The sequence below is a fragment of the Molossus molossus genome, unplaced genomic scaffold, assembly GCF_014108415.1.
Source record: "Molossus molossus isolate mMolMol1 unplaced genomic scaffold, mMolMol1.p scaffold_m16_p_1, whole genome shotgun sequence".
Lineage (NCBI taxonomy): Eukaryota > Metazoa > Chordata > Mammalia > Chiroptera > Molossidae > Molossus > Molossus molossus.
In genome coordinates this window covers 251,995,857-252,012,405 of record NW_023425344.1, presented here as the reverse complement: position 1 = coordinate 252,012,405, position 16,549 = coordinate 251,995,857, and the positions used below count along the sequence as shown (strand labels likewise).

The 16,549-nt window shown below is 61.7% G+C and overlaps 1 protein-coding gene across 3 annotated transcripts in view; it reads left to right on the top strand.

Moving 5' to 3' along the window:
* BRF1 (BRF1 RNA polymerase III transcription initiation factor subunit) overlaps window positions 1–16,312 on the top strand; it is a 46,660-nt gene extending 30,348 nt beyond the window's left edge. The window contains exons 1-14 of one of the 3 annotated variants that reach the window (XM_036260341.1): window positions 1,093–1,171; window positions 2,789–2,938; window positions 3,805–3,898; window positions 4,936–5,062; window positions 5,453–5,492; window positions 5,578–5,670; window positions 8,379–8,648; window positions 9,911–9,972; window positions 10,437–10,518; window positions 10,593–10,648; window positions 11,834–12,090; window positions 12,665–12,716; window positions 13,352–13,523; window positions 13,974–16,312. In XM_036260341.1, coding sequence (XP_036116234.1) covers window positions 2,857–2,938; window positions 3,805–3,898; window positions 4,936–5,062; window positions 5,453–5,492; window positions 5,578–5,670; window positions 8,379–8,648; window positions 9,911–9,972; window positions 10,437–10,518; window positions 10,593–10,648; window positions 11,834–12,090; window positions 12,665–12,716; window positions 13,352–13,523; window positions 13,974–14,011 — 1,425 coding nt within the window. In that variant the 5' untranslated portion in view covers window positions 1,093–1,171; window positions 2,789–2,856 and the 3' untranslated portion in view covers window positions 14,012–16,312. Of the gene's footprint in view, window positions 1–1,092; window positions 1,172–2,788; window positions 2,939–3,804; window positions 3,899–4,935; window positions 5,063–5,452; window positions 5,493–5,577; window positions 5,671–8,378; window positions 8,649–9,910; window positions 9,973–10,436; window positions 10,519–10,592; window positions 10,649–11,833; window positions 12,091–12,664; window positions 12,717–13,351; window positions 13,940–13,973 lie in introns of those variants that run through there. The other 2 variants (XM_036260331.1, XM_036260322.1) reach the window with 2 other exon arrangements.
* The last annotated feature ends 237 nt before the right edge of the window (window positions 16,313–16,549 follow it).

Here is a 16,549-nt window from a genome sequence, read left to right as displayed (position 1 = left end):
TATTTTGTTCAGATAGAGTGGGAGGGAGGGAGAGAGAGAGAAACATCGATATGAAAGGGACACATCGAGTGGCTGCCACCCACACGACCCAACCAGGGCCGGGGACAAATTGCAACTGAGGTACATGCCCTTAGCGGGAACCGAACCCGGGTCTCTCTGGACCACAGGCCACTCTGGAGAGGCTCTAACTACTGAGCCAAACCGACCAGGGCTTGAGTTGGGTTTTGTATGTGATGTAAGATAAGGGTTCATCTTCATTCTCTTGCATGTGGGTGTCCAGATTGCCAGCACCTTTCTCAGTTTCCCAGCGTCTTGGGAGCTCGCTGCTGTGTTGGGGATTGTTTCTGGACTCTCTCTGTTCGTCCTGATCTGCCTGCACCAGTACCACACTGTTGTTTGGTCTTGTCTTTTAAAGCCTTTTTCCTGGTAATGGTAGTTTATTATTTTCGTTATTACTCTTTTGCCTACTTTAAGTAATTTAGTTTATGAACTTTTAATTTTCTGCTTAATACTTAGTTCATTGTTTCTCCCTTGACAAAGCACTTAAGTCTATGAAATTACCTAAAAGGTTGTTCTCTAGTTTCCCAATAGTTTGGTTGGAGACGAGGGGCCTGTTTATCTTTTTCTGGCCGATACTTAGGTCAAAGGGCACGTCCTGTGAGAGTTGTGTTCTCTGGATGTATTGAGAACTTGGTTCTCTAACACATGGTCAGTTTTCAGAACTGCCTCTCCTCTCTCCATTTTTTAAAATCTTCACTCAAGGATATTTTTTTCTTTTCTTTTTTTTTTTCAGCCTTGTCGTTAAAAGGCCACCAAAAATTTGGTTGCCTCCAAAAAAAAAATGGGAGAGAGAGAGATTTTCCATTGGTTTTTAGAGAGAGTGAAAGGGAGGAAGGGAACTGGACAGAGAGAGACAAATCAATTGGTTGCTTCCCATACGCACCCCAACTGGGGCTGGGGATTGAATCTGCAGCCCAGGTATGTGCGTTGACTGGGACTTGAACCCTCAACCCCTTCAGTGCTTTGGCCGGTGCAATAACCACTGAGCCACACTGGCCCGGGCTCTCTCTATATGTATATATTTACTTTTCAGAGAGAGAAAGGAAGGAGAGATCTCTGGCTGTGCTTCGTTCTTGCTGAATTTCCGTGTGTCTGCCTCAGCTTCCTTGAGGTGCTTATTTTCTCTGCGTCCTGAAATGTCCGCCCCGGCCCCTTCACCGCTCCTGCGCCACGCAGCCAGGGCAGCAGTCACGTCACTGCCGCCCACCGTCCTGTGTGGCCTTGCTCGTGAGGCTCAGCGCAGCCTTCTGCTCTTGCGTTTTTGCATCATTTTGAGTGTCTCTCGTAGACACGTCCCTGAATGTGCCTTTCCCTCCTTGCTGACGAGTCTCACTCAGGGCCTGTGCCCTGTGCTGGTGGTTCGCTGCTTCTTTCCTCCGCCCTCTCTTTTCCTTCCCCGTTGGACGTCCTGTCCTCCCGGCACCCCTCTCCTGGTGGGATGTCTGGAAATTTTTACCAGTATTTTTAAACTTATGTCAAGTCCCTTCCCAACCAGGATGAGATCTTTAGTGCACTTTTAAACCCCGGTTCTGATGGTTTGTTTTCTCTTTAATAGCTAGAAATCTTAACAGTTGTATTTTTAAAAATATATCTTGGTTTTCTCCCTAAAATATTTTTAGTAACCAAATTACACACACACACACAAAACAAAACAAAAAAACACAACCCCAAATGAATCCCAAACAAAACACCCAAGGGCTGCGGCTCCAGATGGCCTGGGCTCAAACCTGAACGGCCCTGTGGTGGCTGCGTGGCCACTTGGCCTTGGGCCCGTGAACTCTGTGCTGTTGGCTCACCTGGAAAAGGATAAGAGGTGGCAGCTGCCTGTGGCAGCTGGATGACTGGATCCGGGGCTGTCCCAGCCGGATCCAGAGGCAGTGCTCGCCGGGCAGTGTGGGAGTGTCACTCTGGGCCACGTAGTCCCTTGGGGACCCATGCTGCTTCCGGGGCTGGTGCCAATCTCTGGCCTCAGAAACCTTCAGGTTGCGGTGCTTGTAGGATCTCAGGGCTTCCAGGGCCAGAGCTTAGTCACATAGCCCCTGTGAGTGTAGGGGAGGCACAGAGAGTTGGTCGGGCCAGGGCCCGGAAGGAAGGTGCCTCTGCTGTGACCAGCTGGGGTCTGTCTCACCTTTTCCTGCTGCTGTTGGGGGATGTAATGCACTTACTCATCCCCTCCCGGGCCTCCCAGGTGCCCTCACCCCTTCCTCTTCTCCAGCAGCCCCTCTTGAGCAGGCTTTCCTGGACAGTCCTGTCCACGTTTCCCCGTGTGCTGGTCCAGACTCTGCACGGCCTTCAGTGCAGCTGTGGCCATTGTAGTCATTGACCGAGTCCTTTGAGTGACAGGGTAGTGCTGCCCGATCTGGAGACCCCAGAAAGCCTCCTCCCCAGCCTAAGGCTGGCCTGAGGGTGTGTGTATATCGTGTGCACTGGTCTCTCCTGAGACAGAAGGGTGGGAGGTGGAAACCGACATTCCACAAGAATACATGTTGGCCAGTAAATATGTAAAAAGTGGCTTGATCTCGCTCCAGCGGCGAAGTGCCTTCGGAAGCAGCAGCTGCCCGGCCATGGCGGAGGTGTGCAGAAAGGGCCCCACCTGTGGGTCAGGGGGGCTGCGTGGCCCGGCTAGGGAATTCTAGGGAGCCAGCCTGTGCAGTGGAAGCCGGGGGGGGGGGGCATGGTGGCGAGGCTGCTGGTCTAGGGCACACGCTGAGTCAGGTGTCTGCCACAGACCCATGCCTGTATATCCCACGCTTTGCCCACCTGCTGGAGTTTGGCGAGAAGAACCACGAAGTGTCCATGACAGCCCTGAGGCTCCTGCAGAGGATGAAGAGGGACTGGATGCACACAGGCCGGCGCCCCTCGGGCCTCTGCGGGGCAGGTACAGGGTGTTGGAGTCAGGCTGGCCAGGCCTGCAGTCCGCTGGGTGCTGGTTTCCATCCGGACCCTGCAGCAGGGTGGGTGCTGGGTGGGCTCCAGAGCTGCCTCCGGGCTCCGTGCCCTCGAGGACTTCCACCTGCTCTCAGTTCACTTCCATGGGCCTGGGGCAGGGGCAGGGGCAGGACCGCTGGGCTCTGTGGTCTAGACCTAGGGCTTGACTGCTGGGGTGCCTGACCTTTCAGGCTGGCTCCCTGGGCCCCAGGGGCAGCTGCCCGAAGACAGCATTGGGTCTGTTGAAGCTCCTGGACCTAGAGCCCTCCCAGGGCCCCACAAGCTGGCAGGGTTCTCGCTCTTCCTCTTGGCCCCACGCCCAGCACCCACAGGTCCACTCCTTTCTGGGATGCCCAGGGCCCTGGCCCCGTAGGCTCAGCACTGCCCGAAGTTCACTTTCCATTGCAAAGCCTGGTGTCCGAGTTTGCAGTTCAGAATCAGTCCACTAGCCGGGTCACCACGCCCAGCACACGGGCCCCCCCGATTTTTCCCAGTCCCTCAGCGTCCTCAGTTCCATTGCCAACCAGCGTTTCCCACACAGGCCAGCTCCGTTAATGGGTTCTGTTGTGGGGTCGGGTGAAGTTCTCCGAGAGTGAGCTCTGATACTGTGTAACCATGAGGGTGAGCAGCAGCGCGTCGCACACCGCACACCGTCAGTCTCGGCTGTTCCGGGCAGAGCCGTGCCTGGGTGTTCCCATGCTCACACGGACCGTGTACCACCACCCTCAGGCAGAGAACACCCGAGCGCAGGGCCAGCCCAAGGGCTGGGACACAGCGCACCTGTTGTGCTGCTCAGCCTCGTTCTCCTCTTTCCAGCACTTCTGGTCGCAGCCAGGATGCATGATTTCCGGAGAACCGTCAAGGAGGTCATCCGCGTGGTCAAGGTGTGCGAGTCCACGCTGAGGAAGAGGTGGGTGGCTTTTGCTTACGGCCTAGGGGCAGGGCCGCTTCCTCTCTCAGGCTCACCAGGCCGGGTGGCAGAGGGGCCCCCCTCTCCCCTGCAGAGGTCTGTCCTTCTGGGGCCACACCAGCCACGTCTGCAGTGGTGACCCCTTTTCTCAGACCTTGTTTCTCTCTAATGTAAGTTCAGGTGGATAGTGGTTTGTAGAACTGCCCAGACTCAAAAGGGTCAGGAAGCAGGCACAAAGGGTGGTGGCATCATTTATGTCCTCAGTGTGGCCCAAGTGACTGTCACCTGGAGGAAGCTGAGCTCAAACTTCAGCTTCTATGTCCGTGTAACTGGGCAGCCCACGAGGTGCTGCTTCGGGGTGCAGAGGTCACGGCCCCAGCTCAGCTGCACGGGGACCTACAGCCCTGCTGCCTTCACTGCAGGTCGTTTTCAAAGGCAGGGACACTGCTTACTTGACTCGCAGTCTTTTTAAATTCTCTTAAACACTTTTTTAAAATTTTCACTCGAGGATATTTCTTCATATCTTCAGATCGAGTGAGAGAGAGAGAACAACATTGACGTGAGAGCGACAGATTGACTGGTTGCCTCCTGCACAGCCCCAACCAGGGCCGGGGACAAACCCCAATCGAGGTGCATGCCCTTGACAGGAATCGACCCCGCGACTCACTGGTCCACGGGCCAACGCTCTACCGCTGAGCCAAACCGGCCAGGGCTTAAATCCTCTTAAACATGTTGAAGGTTGTATGGCCTGTGGGAAATTGACCAGGTTGCTGAAAACTAACCTTCAGTTGGGCACGCAGCCATGGCTTGGGCGCTCCTCCTGGTGCCTCTCTGAGTCCACCTGTGGAGCCAGGAGGGTGTGTGCAGTTGGCAGGGTCGGGTTTGAGCAGTTGGCAGGGCTGCGCAGGGATGGACAGACAGCTGGGAAGCCACTGGGCCAGGGAACCAGGACCATCGGGGCTGCTTCATAAGCTGCATGCCAGTCAAAGGTAAGTGGCTTTTTAGGGGCATCGGGTTCCCTTTCATGTCTGTCTTAGGCTCACAGAATTTGAAGACACTCCTACCAGTCAGCTGACTGTGGATGAGTTCATGAAGATTGACTTGGAGGAGGAGTGTGACCCCCCGTCGTACACGGCTGGCCAGCGGAAGCTGCGGATGAAGCAGGTGAGCCCAGCTGCACGCCGGCCTCCTGCACTCGCAGTCCGCACCCCAGGCCCTGGCTGTGTGCCTCGACCTGACCGTGCACATGTGTGCAGCAGAGCAGTGTTCTGCATGCACGCACGAGTGTGGGAAAGGTGGGGGTCTAGCTGGGCGCCTAGGGAAGTGCTGCCTCTCCCCAGGGCCCGGCCACTAAGTTTATCTGGGCAGCTGCACACGTTTCCTTGTCGGGACCCCAGGCCACAGCCCAGTCTCCCACCCCCCGGCATCTGCAGGGCTGCTCTGCACCCTGGTCAGCACCATGCACGCGTCCCGGCGGGGCTGGCATCGGGCCCCGCAGCCTCTGGTTGACACTCAGGCCACTCCTGTCCTCAGTGTTCTCGTCTTCGTTTTCAGCTTGAACAAGTCCTGTCGAGAAAGCTGGAGGAAGTTGAAGGTAAACGGCCGTCCTGCCACACAGACACCTGGGGGTCCTTAGGAAGGGGTCTGTGCTCACTCCTGCTCTCAATGGGCCATTTCAGGTGAGATATCCGGCTACCAGGATGCGATCGAGACTGAGCTCGAAAACAGCCGGCCGAAGGCCAAGGGCGCCCTGGCCTGCCTGGCGAGAGATGGTGAGTCTGCCCTGCTCTGAGCCCCGCCACTCCGGTCACCCCTTCCATGGCCACACATCCTTCTTCACCCCAGGCCGCTGGTCACTGCTGGCCCCCACACCCTGCGCTGAGTGTCCAGTTTCTCCTAGGGCCCCCCAGTACCCAAGTCCCCCATCTTCTGTCCCAGCTGCCCTGGCTGGAAGTCGTCCCCTCAGGTTCTCGTTCTTGGGCACGGGCCAGCTCTGCTGACTACCCGTGGGCAGGAGCTCAGCCCTGGATACACAGCCACAGGCCACGTCGATCCCCTTTTCATGGTTGCCCCTCGGTGCCCATCCGTCCCATCCCAGCACCCTCATTGCAGTGGGGGCCCTGCAGAGCTGCTATGAGCGTTCTTGGACAGCTCGAGGTGCACATGTGGTTTCCATGTGTCCTGGTCACCGGGTAGTAGTGCCGCCCCTTGCTGTTGTCCTGTCCAGGGCTCTGGGGCACTGCCTGGGGCTGGGGTGTGCACTCTGCCGACACCATCATCTCCCTGGCTCCTCGGGAGCAGTGAGGAGATGTTTGTGTTGCTCGGGATACTCAGTCTGGGCGGAGGGCACCCGGCTGCTCCCCAGTTCTCGCAGCTCCTCCGGTGTGTTTCCTCTTGTGGCCCCGAGTCCCGGCCCTCGCTCTGCTCCTTGGGGCCTGGAGGAAGGTGCCCCTCCCCTGGGCCCCGGGTCTGAGTCAGGCCGCCTCTCTGTCGTGGGGGAGTGGTGCCTCCCCTCCGTCCCTGCAGCTGCTGCTGTTTTTGCCAACACTGAACCCCGTGCACCGAGTGCCCGACATCAGGGTGCTGCCGCTGCACCAGCGTTCAGCTCGTCGCTGGGTTTTCAAGTGCAGACAGTGCTGACTTACAGCGGCTCAGCTTGCGTTTTCCAACTAACATCGTGTACAACTGTCCTGCTTGTAGTAGGCTCTGTCTTCGCTTTGTTTAACCCTCACCCGAGAATACTTTTCCATTTATCTTCAGATAGAGCAGGAGGGAGTGAGGGAGGGAGAGAGAAACATTGACGTGAGAGGGACACATCACCTGGCTGCCTTCACACAACCCCAACCAGGGCCGGGGACGAACCATAACCGAGGGACGTGCCCTTGATCAGAATCGAACCCGGGACTCATTGGTTCGCGGACCGAAGCTCAACTGCTGAGCCACACTGGCCAGGGCCGTCTTCACGTTCTGAACGTTGATCTTTCCGTGGCTCCTGTACCCCATGTGGTCACCAAGGTGGCAGCCCACCGTCCCCAGGGCGCCACGTGTGTGTTTGCACCCTCCTCTCCGTGTCTATGAAACACCCCCGTGTCTCCTGCTTGTGCCGAGCGGGTGAGGGCAGTGGCCCCTGAGGTGGAGCGCGAGGTGCGGCCCTCTGGGCCCACAGACACGTTCTGCGCGCGGTTCAGTGGGCTTGGCTGACCTGCCACTGTCCGGGGTTTGGTGGATCCAGGGGGCTTAGGGCCTTTCAACCTGCGACGCTTCGTTGGGACGCAGCCCTGCCCTGGGTCGGGGTCTCTGTGAGTGACTTGTCTTCTGCGATGCTCCCCTGCTCCTGCCCTGTGCAGGCCCTCATTTCTGTCTGCCCTGTCCAGTGCCTGCCCTTCAGCACCAGGCGAGGCCAACTGGTGGCAGTGGGCACGTCACCCAGCTTCCCTGCAAGGCCTGGTGCCGCCCAGGACATGCGCAGGCTTGGGGCCAAGATGCACGTTAAACCAGGTTGTGTCTCGGGCCCTTTTGATTTTATTGTTCCTTGGTTATTTCCTTTTTGTTCTTTATTACTTTACATAGTTTGTTTTCTGGGTTTTTCCTGGTAAGTCGTTGAGTCCCCATCACCGCGGCTTTGTGCTGGTTTGTTACTGCCGCTCTCACTCGCCAGTCAGTGTTTTTGCGCTGGCGCCGGGCGCTGCCTGCCTGGCATTTGGGCCGAGCACACAAGCAGGATGGCACTGATGTGATGTCCAGCTCTGTCTGCCGCTCTCAGCGCAGGACACGTTTCTCTGGTGTTCAGAGCCGAGGGAGGGAGGGGATGTGAGGGTGCCTTTCGTTTCTGCTTTGGTCGTGATTCCCACATTCACTGTGTGGCGGCCGCGGTGGTGCTGGCATGTCCCTCCTTTTTGCATCTCCGGAGATGCCCTGGGGCTGGGAGGAGCCCCCTGGCCTGCTCTGGCCTGGGCTCCCAATCCATGGGGTCGTCTGCTGCTGACCTCTCAGATTTCTGATCCTCGCTCACTGTCCTGTGGCCCGTGTGTGTCTGTGACTCCCGTGCGGCACCCTCCTTGGTCTGAGCGCACGCCCATTTTTTTTCTGATTGTGAGTGTTGAGAGTTGTTCCTGCCCTGTAAACACAAGTCCCGTGTCAGACGTGTGGTTCGCAGTCAGTGCGTGCGCTGTCTGAATTTGAGGAAACGCGTTTATTGGTGTCTTGTGAGCAGCTGTGTCCCCGGAGGCAGGGTGCTCCTCAGTGTTCTGAGCTGCCTGTCCTCGAGCTGCTGCGTTCAGTCTGGGACCGTCCTGCGGAAACTCCACATCGGGTGTGTGGGCGGCAGGCGCCCTCTGCGATGAGGACCTGGTGGCTCTCTTGTCCTCAGCAGCTTCAGTGGTAGAAGGGGTGCCTTCCGCAGCCGGTGGGGGGTGTTCCTCCGCAAGAAGGGCTCCCCTGGCTTTCCGCAGGCTGAGAGGGTGTGGGACTGTGCCCCCAGGCTCCATCGAGGACAGCACGGCTAGCTTGTTCGGTGAGGAGGACGCGGAGGACGAGGAGCTGGAGGCCGCTGCCAGCCACCTGAACAAGGACTTCTACCAGGAGCTGCTCGGCAGCGGTGCTCCCGACAGCTCGGAGGCTTCGGGCGGCCCCGACGGGAGCAGCAGGCCCCCGGCGCTGGAGTCCCTGCTCGGGCCCCTGCCCACGGCGGCCAGCCTGGGCATCTCAGACTCCATCCGAGAGTGCATCTCCTCGCAGAACCAGGAGCCCAGTGAGTGCCAGGGCCGGGGCGGGTAGGGTGGGGCCAGAAGAGCTTCCGGGTTTAGGTCAAGTTTGGGTCGTCCCCCTTGGTCTGTGGGAGGTGGAGGTGGAGCAGCCTTGGAAGGTGCGCTGCCTGGGAGGACACGCGGCCAGGCCCGCTGTGCCAGGGCTGTGGCAGCCCGTGACTGGTGTGTGCTGGCACCGCAAATGCCAACAGGCTGTCACTGTCTCTGCGGCCTTACCTGCTGGCTCAGGTCCCGGCTAGGGCCCTCTGGTTGGGTCGTGAGCACAGGCTCCTCCCTGCTGCCAGGCGTCCCACGAATCTTAGCTGCAGTCATGGCCCATGTCCCCGAGGGCCCACAGGAACAGACTGGCACCGTGCCACCCTCCTGCAGTTGTCTTACCTGGTGGGGGCGTGTTGGCTGAGGGTATGATCTCCATGGTCAGACAGACTCGCTTGCTGAGCTCCAGCACCAGCAGGGACAGTCGTTCCCACCCGCTGGGAAGGCCTGGGATGCCCGCGCTCCAAGAGGAAGGGACTTTGGTTCTGTCAAGTCACTTCCGACACGGGTCCTGCTCCTCTGCTGGGACCCAGGCCCCACACTGTAGAGTGAGAGCCCTGCCTCCTCCAGGTGCTGAGGGTTTGACCCCTGAGGGGCACTGCTCAGAGAAGCTGTTCAGCTGCCCAGATGTTAGCCACGTGCCACGGCAGGCATGGCGGTGGCGGCCTGCCCTGATGGCGGTGGCCCAGTGAGGAGGGGACAGTAACAGACAGCCCATTAGTCAGGTCTGGGGGTCGCACCATGAAGGGCTGTGTGTGCGGAGCCCAGGGCAGGTCCCACGAAGTGCGGCAGAGGGCACCTGCAGAGGCTGGGGGCAGAAAGACGCCATTCGTGGCCGGAGCTGAGAAAGCAGGAGGCGTGGGTGCATCAGCGTGCCAAGGGGACCCTCACAGCTGGGGCAAGAAGGGGTGGCTGATAGGTTTGGGGGACATCCTGAGAAAGGTCAGAGGACTCCCTAAGGCCCCCTCTCCTGGGTTGTTGAGCAGAGAACTGGCCAACTGCCCTCTCGCAGTCTGGAAGCCGCCCTGGACAGGAAACAGGACTGGTGGGTGTGCTCTGTAGCCCGTGCAGCATCCTGCTCCTCTGCCACGCGGGATCTCCTGCTCGCCCCCACACCCGCGAGAGTACTGCCAGCTCCACTGGTGGCGAGGAGGACAGTCCTGAGAGCCCGTGGTGCTGAGCTTGTTGACCAGAGCTTGCTTCCCTCTAGAAGATGCTTCTGGGGATGGTGAGCTGGACCTCAGCGGCATTGACGACCTGGAGATCGACAGGGTGAGTGTGGGCCTGTGCCCTGTGGGTGTGGCTGTGATGCAGATATCAGTCCCGCTGGGGTCGTGTGGGGCCTCTCCAGTCACAGGGACCCCTGACCCAGAGAGCCAGCCCTGCTGCAGACCCCCAGGCCCAGGGCCGCGCATGTGCAGCAGGCAGGGTCTGTTCCTGCTCTCGGCATAACTCCCAAGGTGGCCTCTCCAGCCCTCAGCTAAGTGCCTCTCAGGACCTGTGTCCATGCCCTGTGGCAGCCGAGCTGCTGTGCCCGTGGGGGCCTGCGAGCTGCCCAAAGGGCGGGGGGTGCCGTGGGAGGAAAGTGTCCCTGACGGGCTTCCGAGGACCAGCCGGCAGCGTGGCTGCACACGCACCCTCTGCTGGAGGCCCCCGCCGACCAGTTCCGCGGGTGGGAGGCATGTTTGTGGCTGCTAGTGAGCGTGCTCTCTGAGTGTGACGTGTGCTCTGCCCAGTACATCCTGAACGAGGCGGAGGCCCGTGTGAAGGCCGAGCTGTGGATGCGGGAGAATGCCGAGTACCTGCGGGAGCAGAGGGGTAAGTGCTGCTCCCCTGCCAGGTGCCCCGGGGTGTGAGACCCTCGCTGACCCGGCTGCTTGTTGACCTTTCAGAGAAGGAAGCCCGAATCGCCAAGGAGAAGGAACTAGGGATCTACAAGGAGCAGAAGGTACGGCCGTCGGCTGCTGCACCGCAGCCCATCTGTCCCTTGTGATGTGGGGCTGGCGCAGGTGGAGGAGCTGTGTGCTCCGAGGGGTGCAGCCTTCAGCTTCGCGGGAAGCCCCAGGCAGGCTGTTGGGACTCGGGACCTATGCCGAGGGCCCTGTCCCACCCCTGTGACCTGGCTAGGCCTGCTATCTCGCCATCCATCCTGTTGGTCGCAGTGACATGGCTTAGCTGCTCGCCTGTGGTTGGTTGGGGATGTCTGGCCAGGGAGCTGCCTTGGGGAGTGCTCATGCCTGTAACTGAGCCAAAGAAGAGACAGGAGCTTAGTGCAAGACAGCCAAAAGGCTGTGCTCAAAGCCATTCTGGACCGAGAACAAGGGAGACCGGGAGCTCGGGTTAGGGCTTGGGGCCTGGCAGCATGGTCTGTCATTTTCCCACGATGCTGCGCAGGAAGGCTGGTGGGCTAGGGAGGTGGCAGGGTGGGCTCCTGCAGGTGGTCAGCAGCTCGGCACCCAGGACAGGGCCCAGGGACCACACCTCCCTGCTGGGTGACAGAGCCAGAACCCAGGGCGCACCCTGCTCTGACCTGTTTGCTTGGCCCTGGGCCCAGCGTGGTAGGGCCGAGTGGCAGGCTGGGGACAGTTTGCCGCACTAGCAGGTTCCCAGCTGATGGCAGGGCTGCCTGTGCCCTGCCCAGAGGGGAGGGGGCAGGTTCCCAGCTGATGGCAGGGCTGCCTGTGCCCTGCCCAGAGGGGAGGGGGCAGGTTCCCGGCTGATGGCGGGGCTGCCTGTGCCCTGCCCAGTGGGGAGGGGGCAGGTTCCCGGCTGATGGCGGGGCTGCCTGTGCCCTGTCCAGAGGGGAGGGGGCAGGTTCTCGGCTGATGGCGGGGCTGCCTGTGCCCTGCCCAGTGGGGAGGGGGCAGGTTCCCGGCTGATGGCGGGGCTGCCTGTGCCCTGCCCAGAGGGGAGGGGGCAGGTTCCCGGCTGATGGCGGGGCTGCCTGTGCCCTGCCCAGTGGGGAGGGGGCAGTTGGGCAGGACAGGCCCAGGCTGCTTCCTGTCAGGAGAGGAGGAGGTGGACACAACCTTCGGATTGTTGAGCCGCCTCTTTCCCTGAGCCCTGCAGCACCCGGCAGATTCAGGGGTGCTGACCTCAAGTCACAGGAGGCGTAACCTCTGTTTCCCTCAAGCCCAAGAAGTCCTGCAAACGCAAGGAGCCGATCCAGGCCAGCACAGCCGGGGAGGCCATCGAGAAGATGCTCGAGCAGAAGAGGATCTCCAGCAAGATCAACTACAGCGTGCTCAAGGGCCTGGACAGCGCGGGGGCGGGCAGCACGCCGCGGCAGGACATGCCGCCCGAGGACAGGGCCGGCGCCAGGAAGCTGCCACGGAGGAAGAAGCCCACCAGCAGGGGTGGGGCCGACCCCGTGACCATCGTGGGGAAAAGGTACTGTGCCGAGAGGGCTGGGCTAGGGACCACGTCAGTGCCAGTGTGGCATCCGCTGCCCTGGCCGACTCCAATCCGCCTGCAGGGCTGAGGCTCACGTGGCGCAGCACGGTCATCTGAGCGCATCCAGCTCCCAGCAGAGTGTGTGGCCCAAGCTTCCCTCACTGTGCCCAGAGGGAAGGGGCCAAGGGCTACTGTATAGGCTCTGCCCCACCCCCCAGCCCTGGGGTGTGGATTCCTGGGCGTGGAAGGGAACTGGTCTCCTCTCAGGCGGGTCCACGGCCCCCTGGCAGGTCAGCAACTGAGGGGCTGCGCTGGGTCTCCCTCGGGCCCTCACAGGTGACAGTGGGGAGGGAACCCTGGCTTTGTGCTTGCAGGGACTGGGGGAGGGAGAGCAGACCCCGGGGAAAGGGGTGCTATTAGCAAAAGTTGGGGTACCTTCTGCTGTGGGCCTGGGGGGTGTGGGTGGAGGTGGCTACCAAAGCTGTCTGGCTTGGAGGAGTGGGCAGAGGGGCCCTAGAGTGCTTCTCCCCACGGCCCCGTCCTCCCCTCTCCCTCTCGTGCTTTCTTCCAGGTGGAGGCCAACGGTGTCCACACAGCCGGCTAAGAAGGCGACCACGGGACAGGTACGTGGTTGTGGGCATAGCCAGGGGCAGAGACCTCGAGAAGCAGCAGAGCCCAGATAGGACGCCTGAGTGAGGAGCTGGGAGGATAGGCCTGGCAGACGGGGCACCAGCCCCACTGCTCTGCGTGGGCACAGGGGTCGAGGCCTAGGGTGCCAGGGAGAGTGTCCTGGCAGGGGGCCTGGGGGCCCGAAAGCCTGAGCCCTCCAGACAGGGCCTGGGGAGTGCAACCCTGCCCTGCCAGCCTGGAAGCGGTGACCCTGGGGCCACCCAGGGTGCCTCTGGGAAGCAAGGCCAAGTTCCGGGCCCCCGCCCAGGTGGGCCAGCAATGCCTTCTCAGGTGGCAGCCTTGTCTGGGGACTGGGGCCCCCTGGACCAGGGCTCGGGGGTCTTCACCCCTTGTTCTCAGGGCTCTGGTCCAGCCCCGGATACAGAATGGAGAAGTAGGAGGGGAGGGTCCCCAGGTGTCCCAGAGCAGGTGCAGGTTCAGGAGTGGGGGTGCAGGTTCAGGAGTGGGGGTGCAGGTTTAGGAGTGGGGGTGCAGGTTCAGGAGTTGGGGTGCAGGTTCAGGAGTGGGGGTGCAGGCCAGGGAGCCTTGTGTAGCACCTTGTCTCAGAGCCTATCCCCTTCCCTCGCAGACCCTGCTCCCGAGCCCCCCCGCCCTGGGGTCTGAGCCTGTAAAACCCTCAGCGGTGGTGGTGGAGAGCGGACCTGTGTCGTACCACCCCGAGGAGGAGGCCGATGAGGAGGACCCTGACGAGGAGGATGGGGAGCCCTGCGTCAGTGCCCTGCAGATGATGGGTGGCGACGGTGAGGGCACCACGTGGCTGCTGGAGCTGACGTGGGTGGGGGCTTCCAGAGCAAAGGGCATTGGCCACCTGCCTGATGACCTAAGCTGAGGCCTGTCGGCTTCAAAGTCAACCTCTGGTTCACCCTGTGCGGAAACCTGAGTGGAGACACTGGATGGGCTCTGGATGTCGAGGCCCTGCCTGCGGGGAGACTGGGGCGCTGGGTTGCCCGGGGTGGCCCGGCCCACAGAATTAGAGTTGCCACCCACTGCACCACACATGGGTGCTTGACCCGAGCCAGGCCCCACTGCCCACGTGCCAGGCCATCGGCCCCCAGGACCTGTAGAGACCAGAGTGGCCCTTTTTATCGGTGGTGACGGGGCCTGTGCCGGAGCCTCCGTGGGCCAGGGCACCTGGGTGCCTTGACTGCACGGTGCTCCTCAGCGTCCGTGACTGTCCTTGTGCTTTGCAGATTACGGCTGCGACGGCGACGACGACGATGGCTACTGAGGTGTGATCTCGCAGCGGCAGCACCCCACGGTGGACCCGCTAGTGTCTGATGGACCGGACCGGGTCTGGGGCGCAGGCCCACAGGTGTGAGCGCGGAGACTCGCAACAAGAGGCGCTGCCCTGCCTGCTCCGCAGCCTGTCTCACGGCCACGTGTGGCATCCGTGGCATTTGCTGCTGGCACCATGTCTTGAGCAATGTAAGGCGTGTTTCTGTCCAGCTCAGGGAACTGGACCGATGCCTGCGTGTGAGAGGTCAGACGTGGGTCTCATGGCCCAAGAACCTCTGCAGGCGTGACTGTCATGTCTCCTGTAAGGAAACAGGCTCAGGAGGCCCAGCTGCCTGTCCAAGTGAGTGGAGGGCTGGGTGGGCTCTGGGGCTGTGCTGTCCGCCCTGCGTGGAGCCGGGTGCCCTGTGCCCTCTCGTCCTTGTGTCACCGAGCACTGTGGCCAGCCCTCCCGTGCTGGTCCTGAGCTGGTCCTGTGCTGCCAACTGCAGTCCTCAGCCAGATCCCGGTCTCCCTCCCGCTGCCTGGCCCTGGGCCCACGCGGAGCTGAACCCACGAGCCCACAGGGCCTGCCCAGGAGAGTGGTGGGCACTGCTGTCTGAGCTGGGACCTGGTTCAGCACCCTCGAGAAGGAATGAGGGCAAGGTCCCCAAGCCTGGCCGCCCTGGTCTAGAGAGTTTCCACCACCCTGAACTGCCCCGGGGGCCGGGCTTCAGCGTGGGAAGGCCCGAGACTATTGTCAGGGTCTCAGCTCTGGCTTCGCTGCTCTGAGTGTGCCCTCGACCAGGCTGCCCCCGAGGAGAGGATGAGTTTGGCGGTAGACCACCCACACTGCCTTCCGCGGCCAGCACTCGTCTCCTGGGCTGGACTGTGCTGGGCCCTCCCGGAGTGCAGCAGAGTTGTAGGTCAGGACTTGGAGCCCATGTGTCTGTGCCCCTCTGCCGGCTGGCACCCTGGCCTTCTGGAAGGTGGGTGGAGGCTGAGTTCTGAGGAGAGGAAGATGTTACTCCAGCAGAAACCCACTGAGACCGTGGCCTGTGATTATACGTGTCCAGAGGGACATGGCCTGAGGGAGGCTGGAGGGGCCGGTGGGGCTGGGACACCCCGTACTGGAAAGGTGTTCTGGGGCAGGCAGCTGGGCCCTGAGGGTGAGGTGGGGAGCAAAATCCGCAGGGACCTGCACAAAAGGATATGGAGCCACGTGCTTTGGTGGTGGGTGACTGACCTGCAATGGGCAAAGTCCCAGGTGAGCAGCCAGCAGCTGGCAGGGTTGCAGTGGACTGGACAGTGCCCCATGTGCAGGTCCCCACTGCCCCACGTGTGGCCTGAAGGGGACAGCTTGCGTACTCTGTCCACATCTGCGTGCCGCCCTCCCAGCTCCCAGGTGACCTGTCCTCAGGCCAGGGTGTGGGGTGGGAGGAAGCGGGGTGGTCCCCAGCTCTCACATGCTGTCTGCACATCTGCCCTAAAGCCAGGCCCCTCCAGCTGCTCTTCCGAGCACCCTCCTTTGGGGGATGGCACAGACACCCCCATCTACAGCCCTGCTGGTGGGCCCCAGGAAGGCAGCAGGGCTCGGAGGGGCGGGGCCTGGAGCCTTCCTGTCCCTTGCTGAGCAGGGCCACCGCTCTAACACCCACGGTCGCTGTCAGAACACGTGCTGGAGGTCACTCACAGGCTCCCCCTTGGCTCTTGGCAGGTCTCAGGTGAGGCCAATGGCTCGGGAGTGAGTGGCCACCCCAGCTCACCTAGCTGGGCCCATGCCTGGCTGCTCCTGCTACGGCCCCCGCCCCCAGCAGCCCTCACAAGACCCACGGTGGTTTCTGGACTGGTCTCCAGGCCAGCCGCAGGGCTGATGGCCACCCGTGCTGCCGCGACCGCCTGAGGGCCTCAGAGGAGGACGGGTGCTGGCAGCTCTGAGGGCCAAGTCCACTGAAGCCTCTGCCCTCGGAGCCCAGCCCTAGTGCCTGCGAGCCTGCCTGCCTGCCGTCCTCTGTCCAGCCTTCTCGAGACCAGGCCACCGCCCCTCGCCCTGCCCCCTTGAACTGCAGGCCGAGGCACCGACCCCGCGGCTGCACCTCCTCCAGGCCCCGTTTCTCCCTAGTGCTGTCAGGTGGGCAAAGGCTGGGTCCAGGTGGGCCGGTGACAGGTCCAACCCCGGGCTGTTGCGTGGAGAGGGGCCAGCGGGCTGGGTCCGGGAGTGAGGGCTCTTGTCACTGGCCGGGGCCTGGATGTTCTGCCAGGGTCAGGACCAGCTGGGCCTGCTGCCCACTCTGCCATTGAGGGGCTTGGATGCTGGGAGGGGTGTGGAGTGCTCCCTGACCCCACCCCAGAGGATGGGGGTGGGAGGGTAGGGGCCACTCTGCAGGCTGCTGCAGCAGACGGGGCCCCAGGGTCACAGCGGGTCAAACCCAGGAACTCACGCTGGCTGTTCGTGGACCCCCAGTGGAACGGGGTACCCAGGGATCTGCTCCTGCAGGTCCCACACGGCAGCCACGAGGGAGAAACTGAGTCTTCTGCCCACCCCACGGCCACC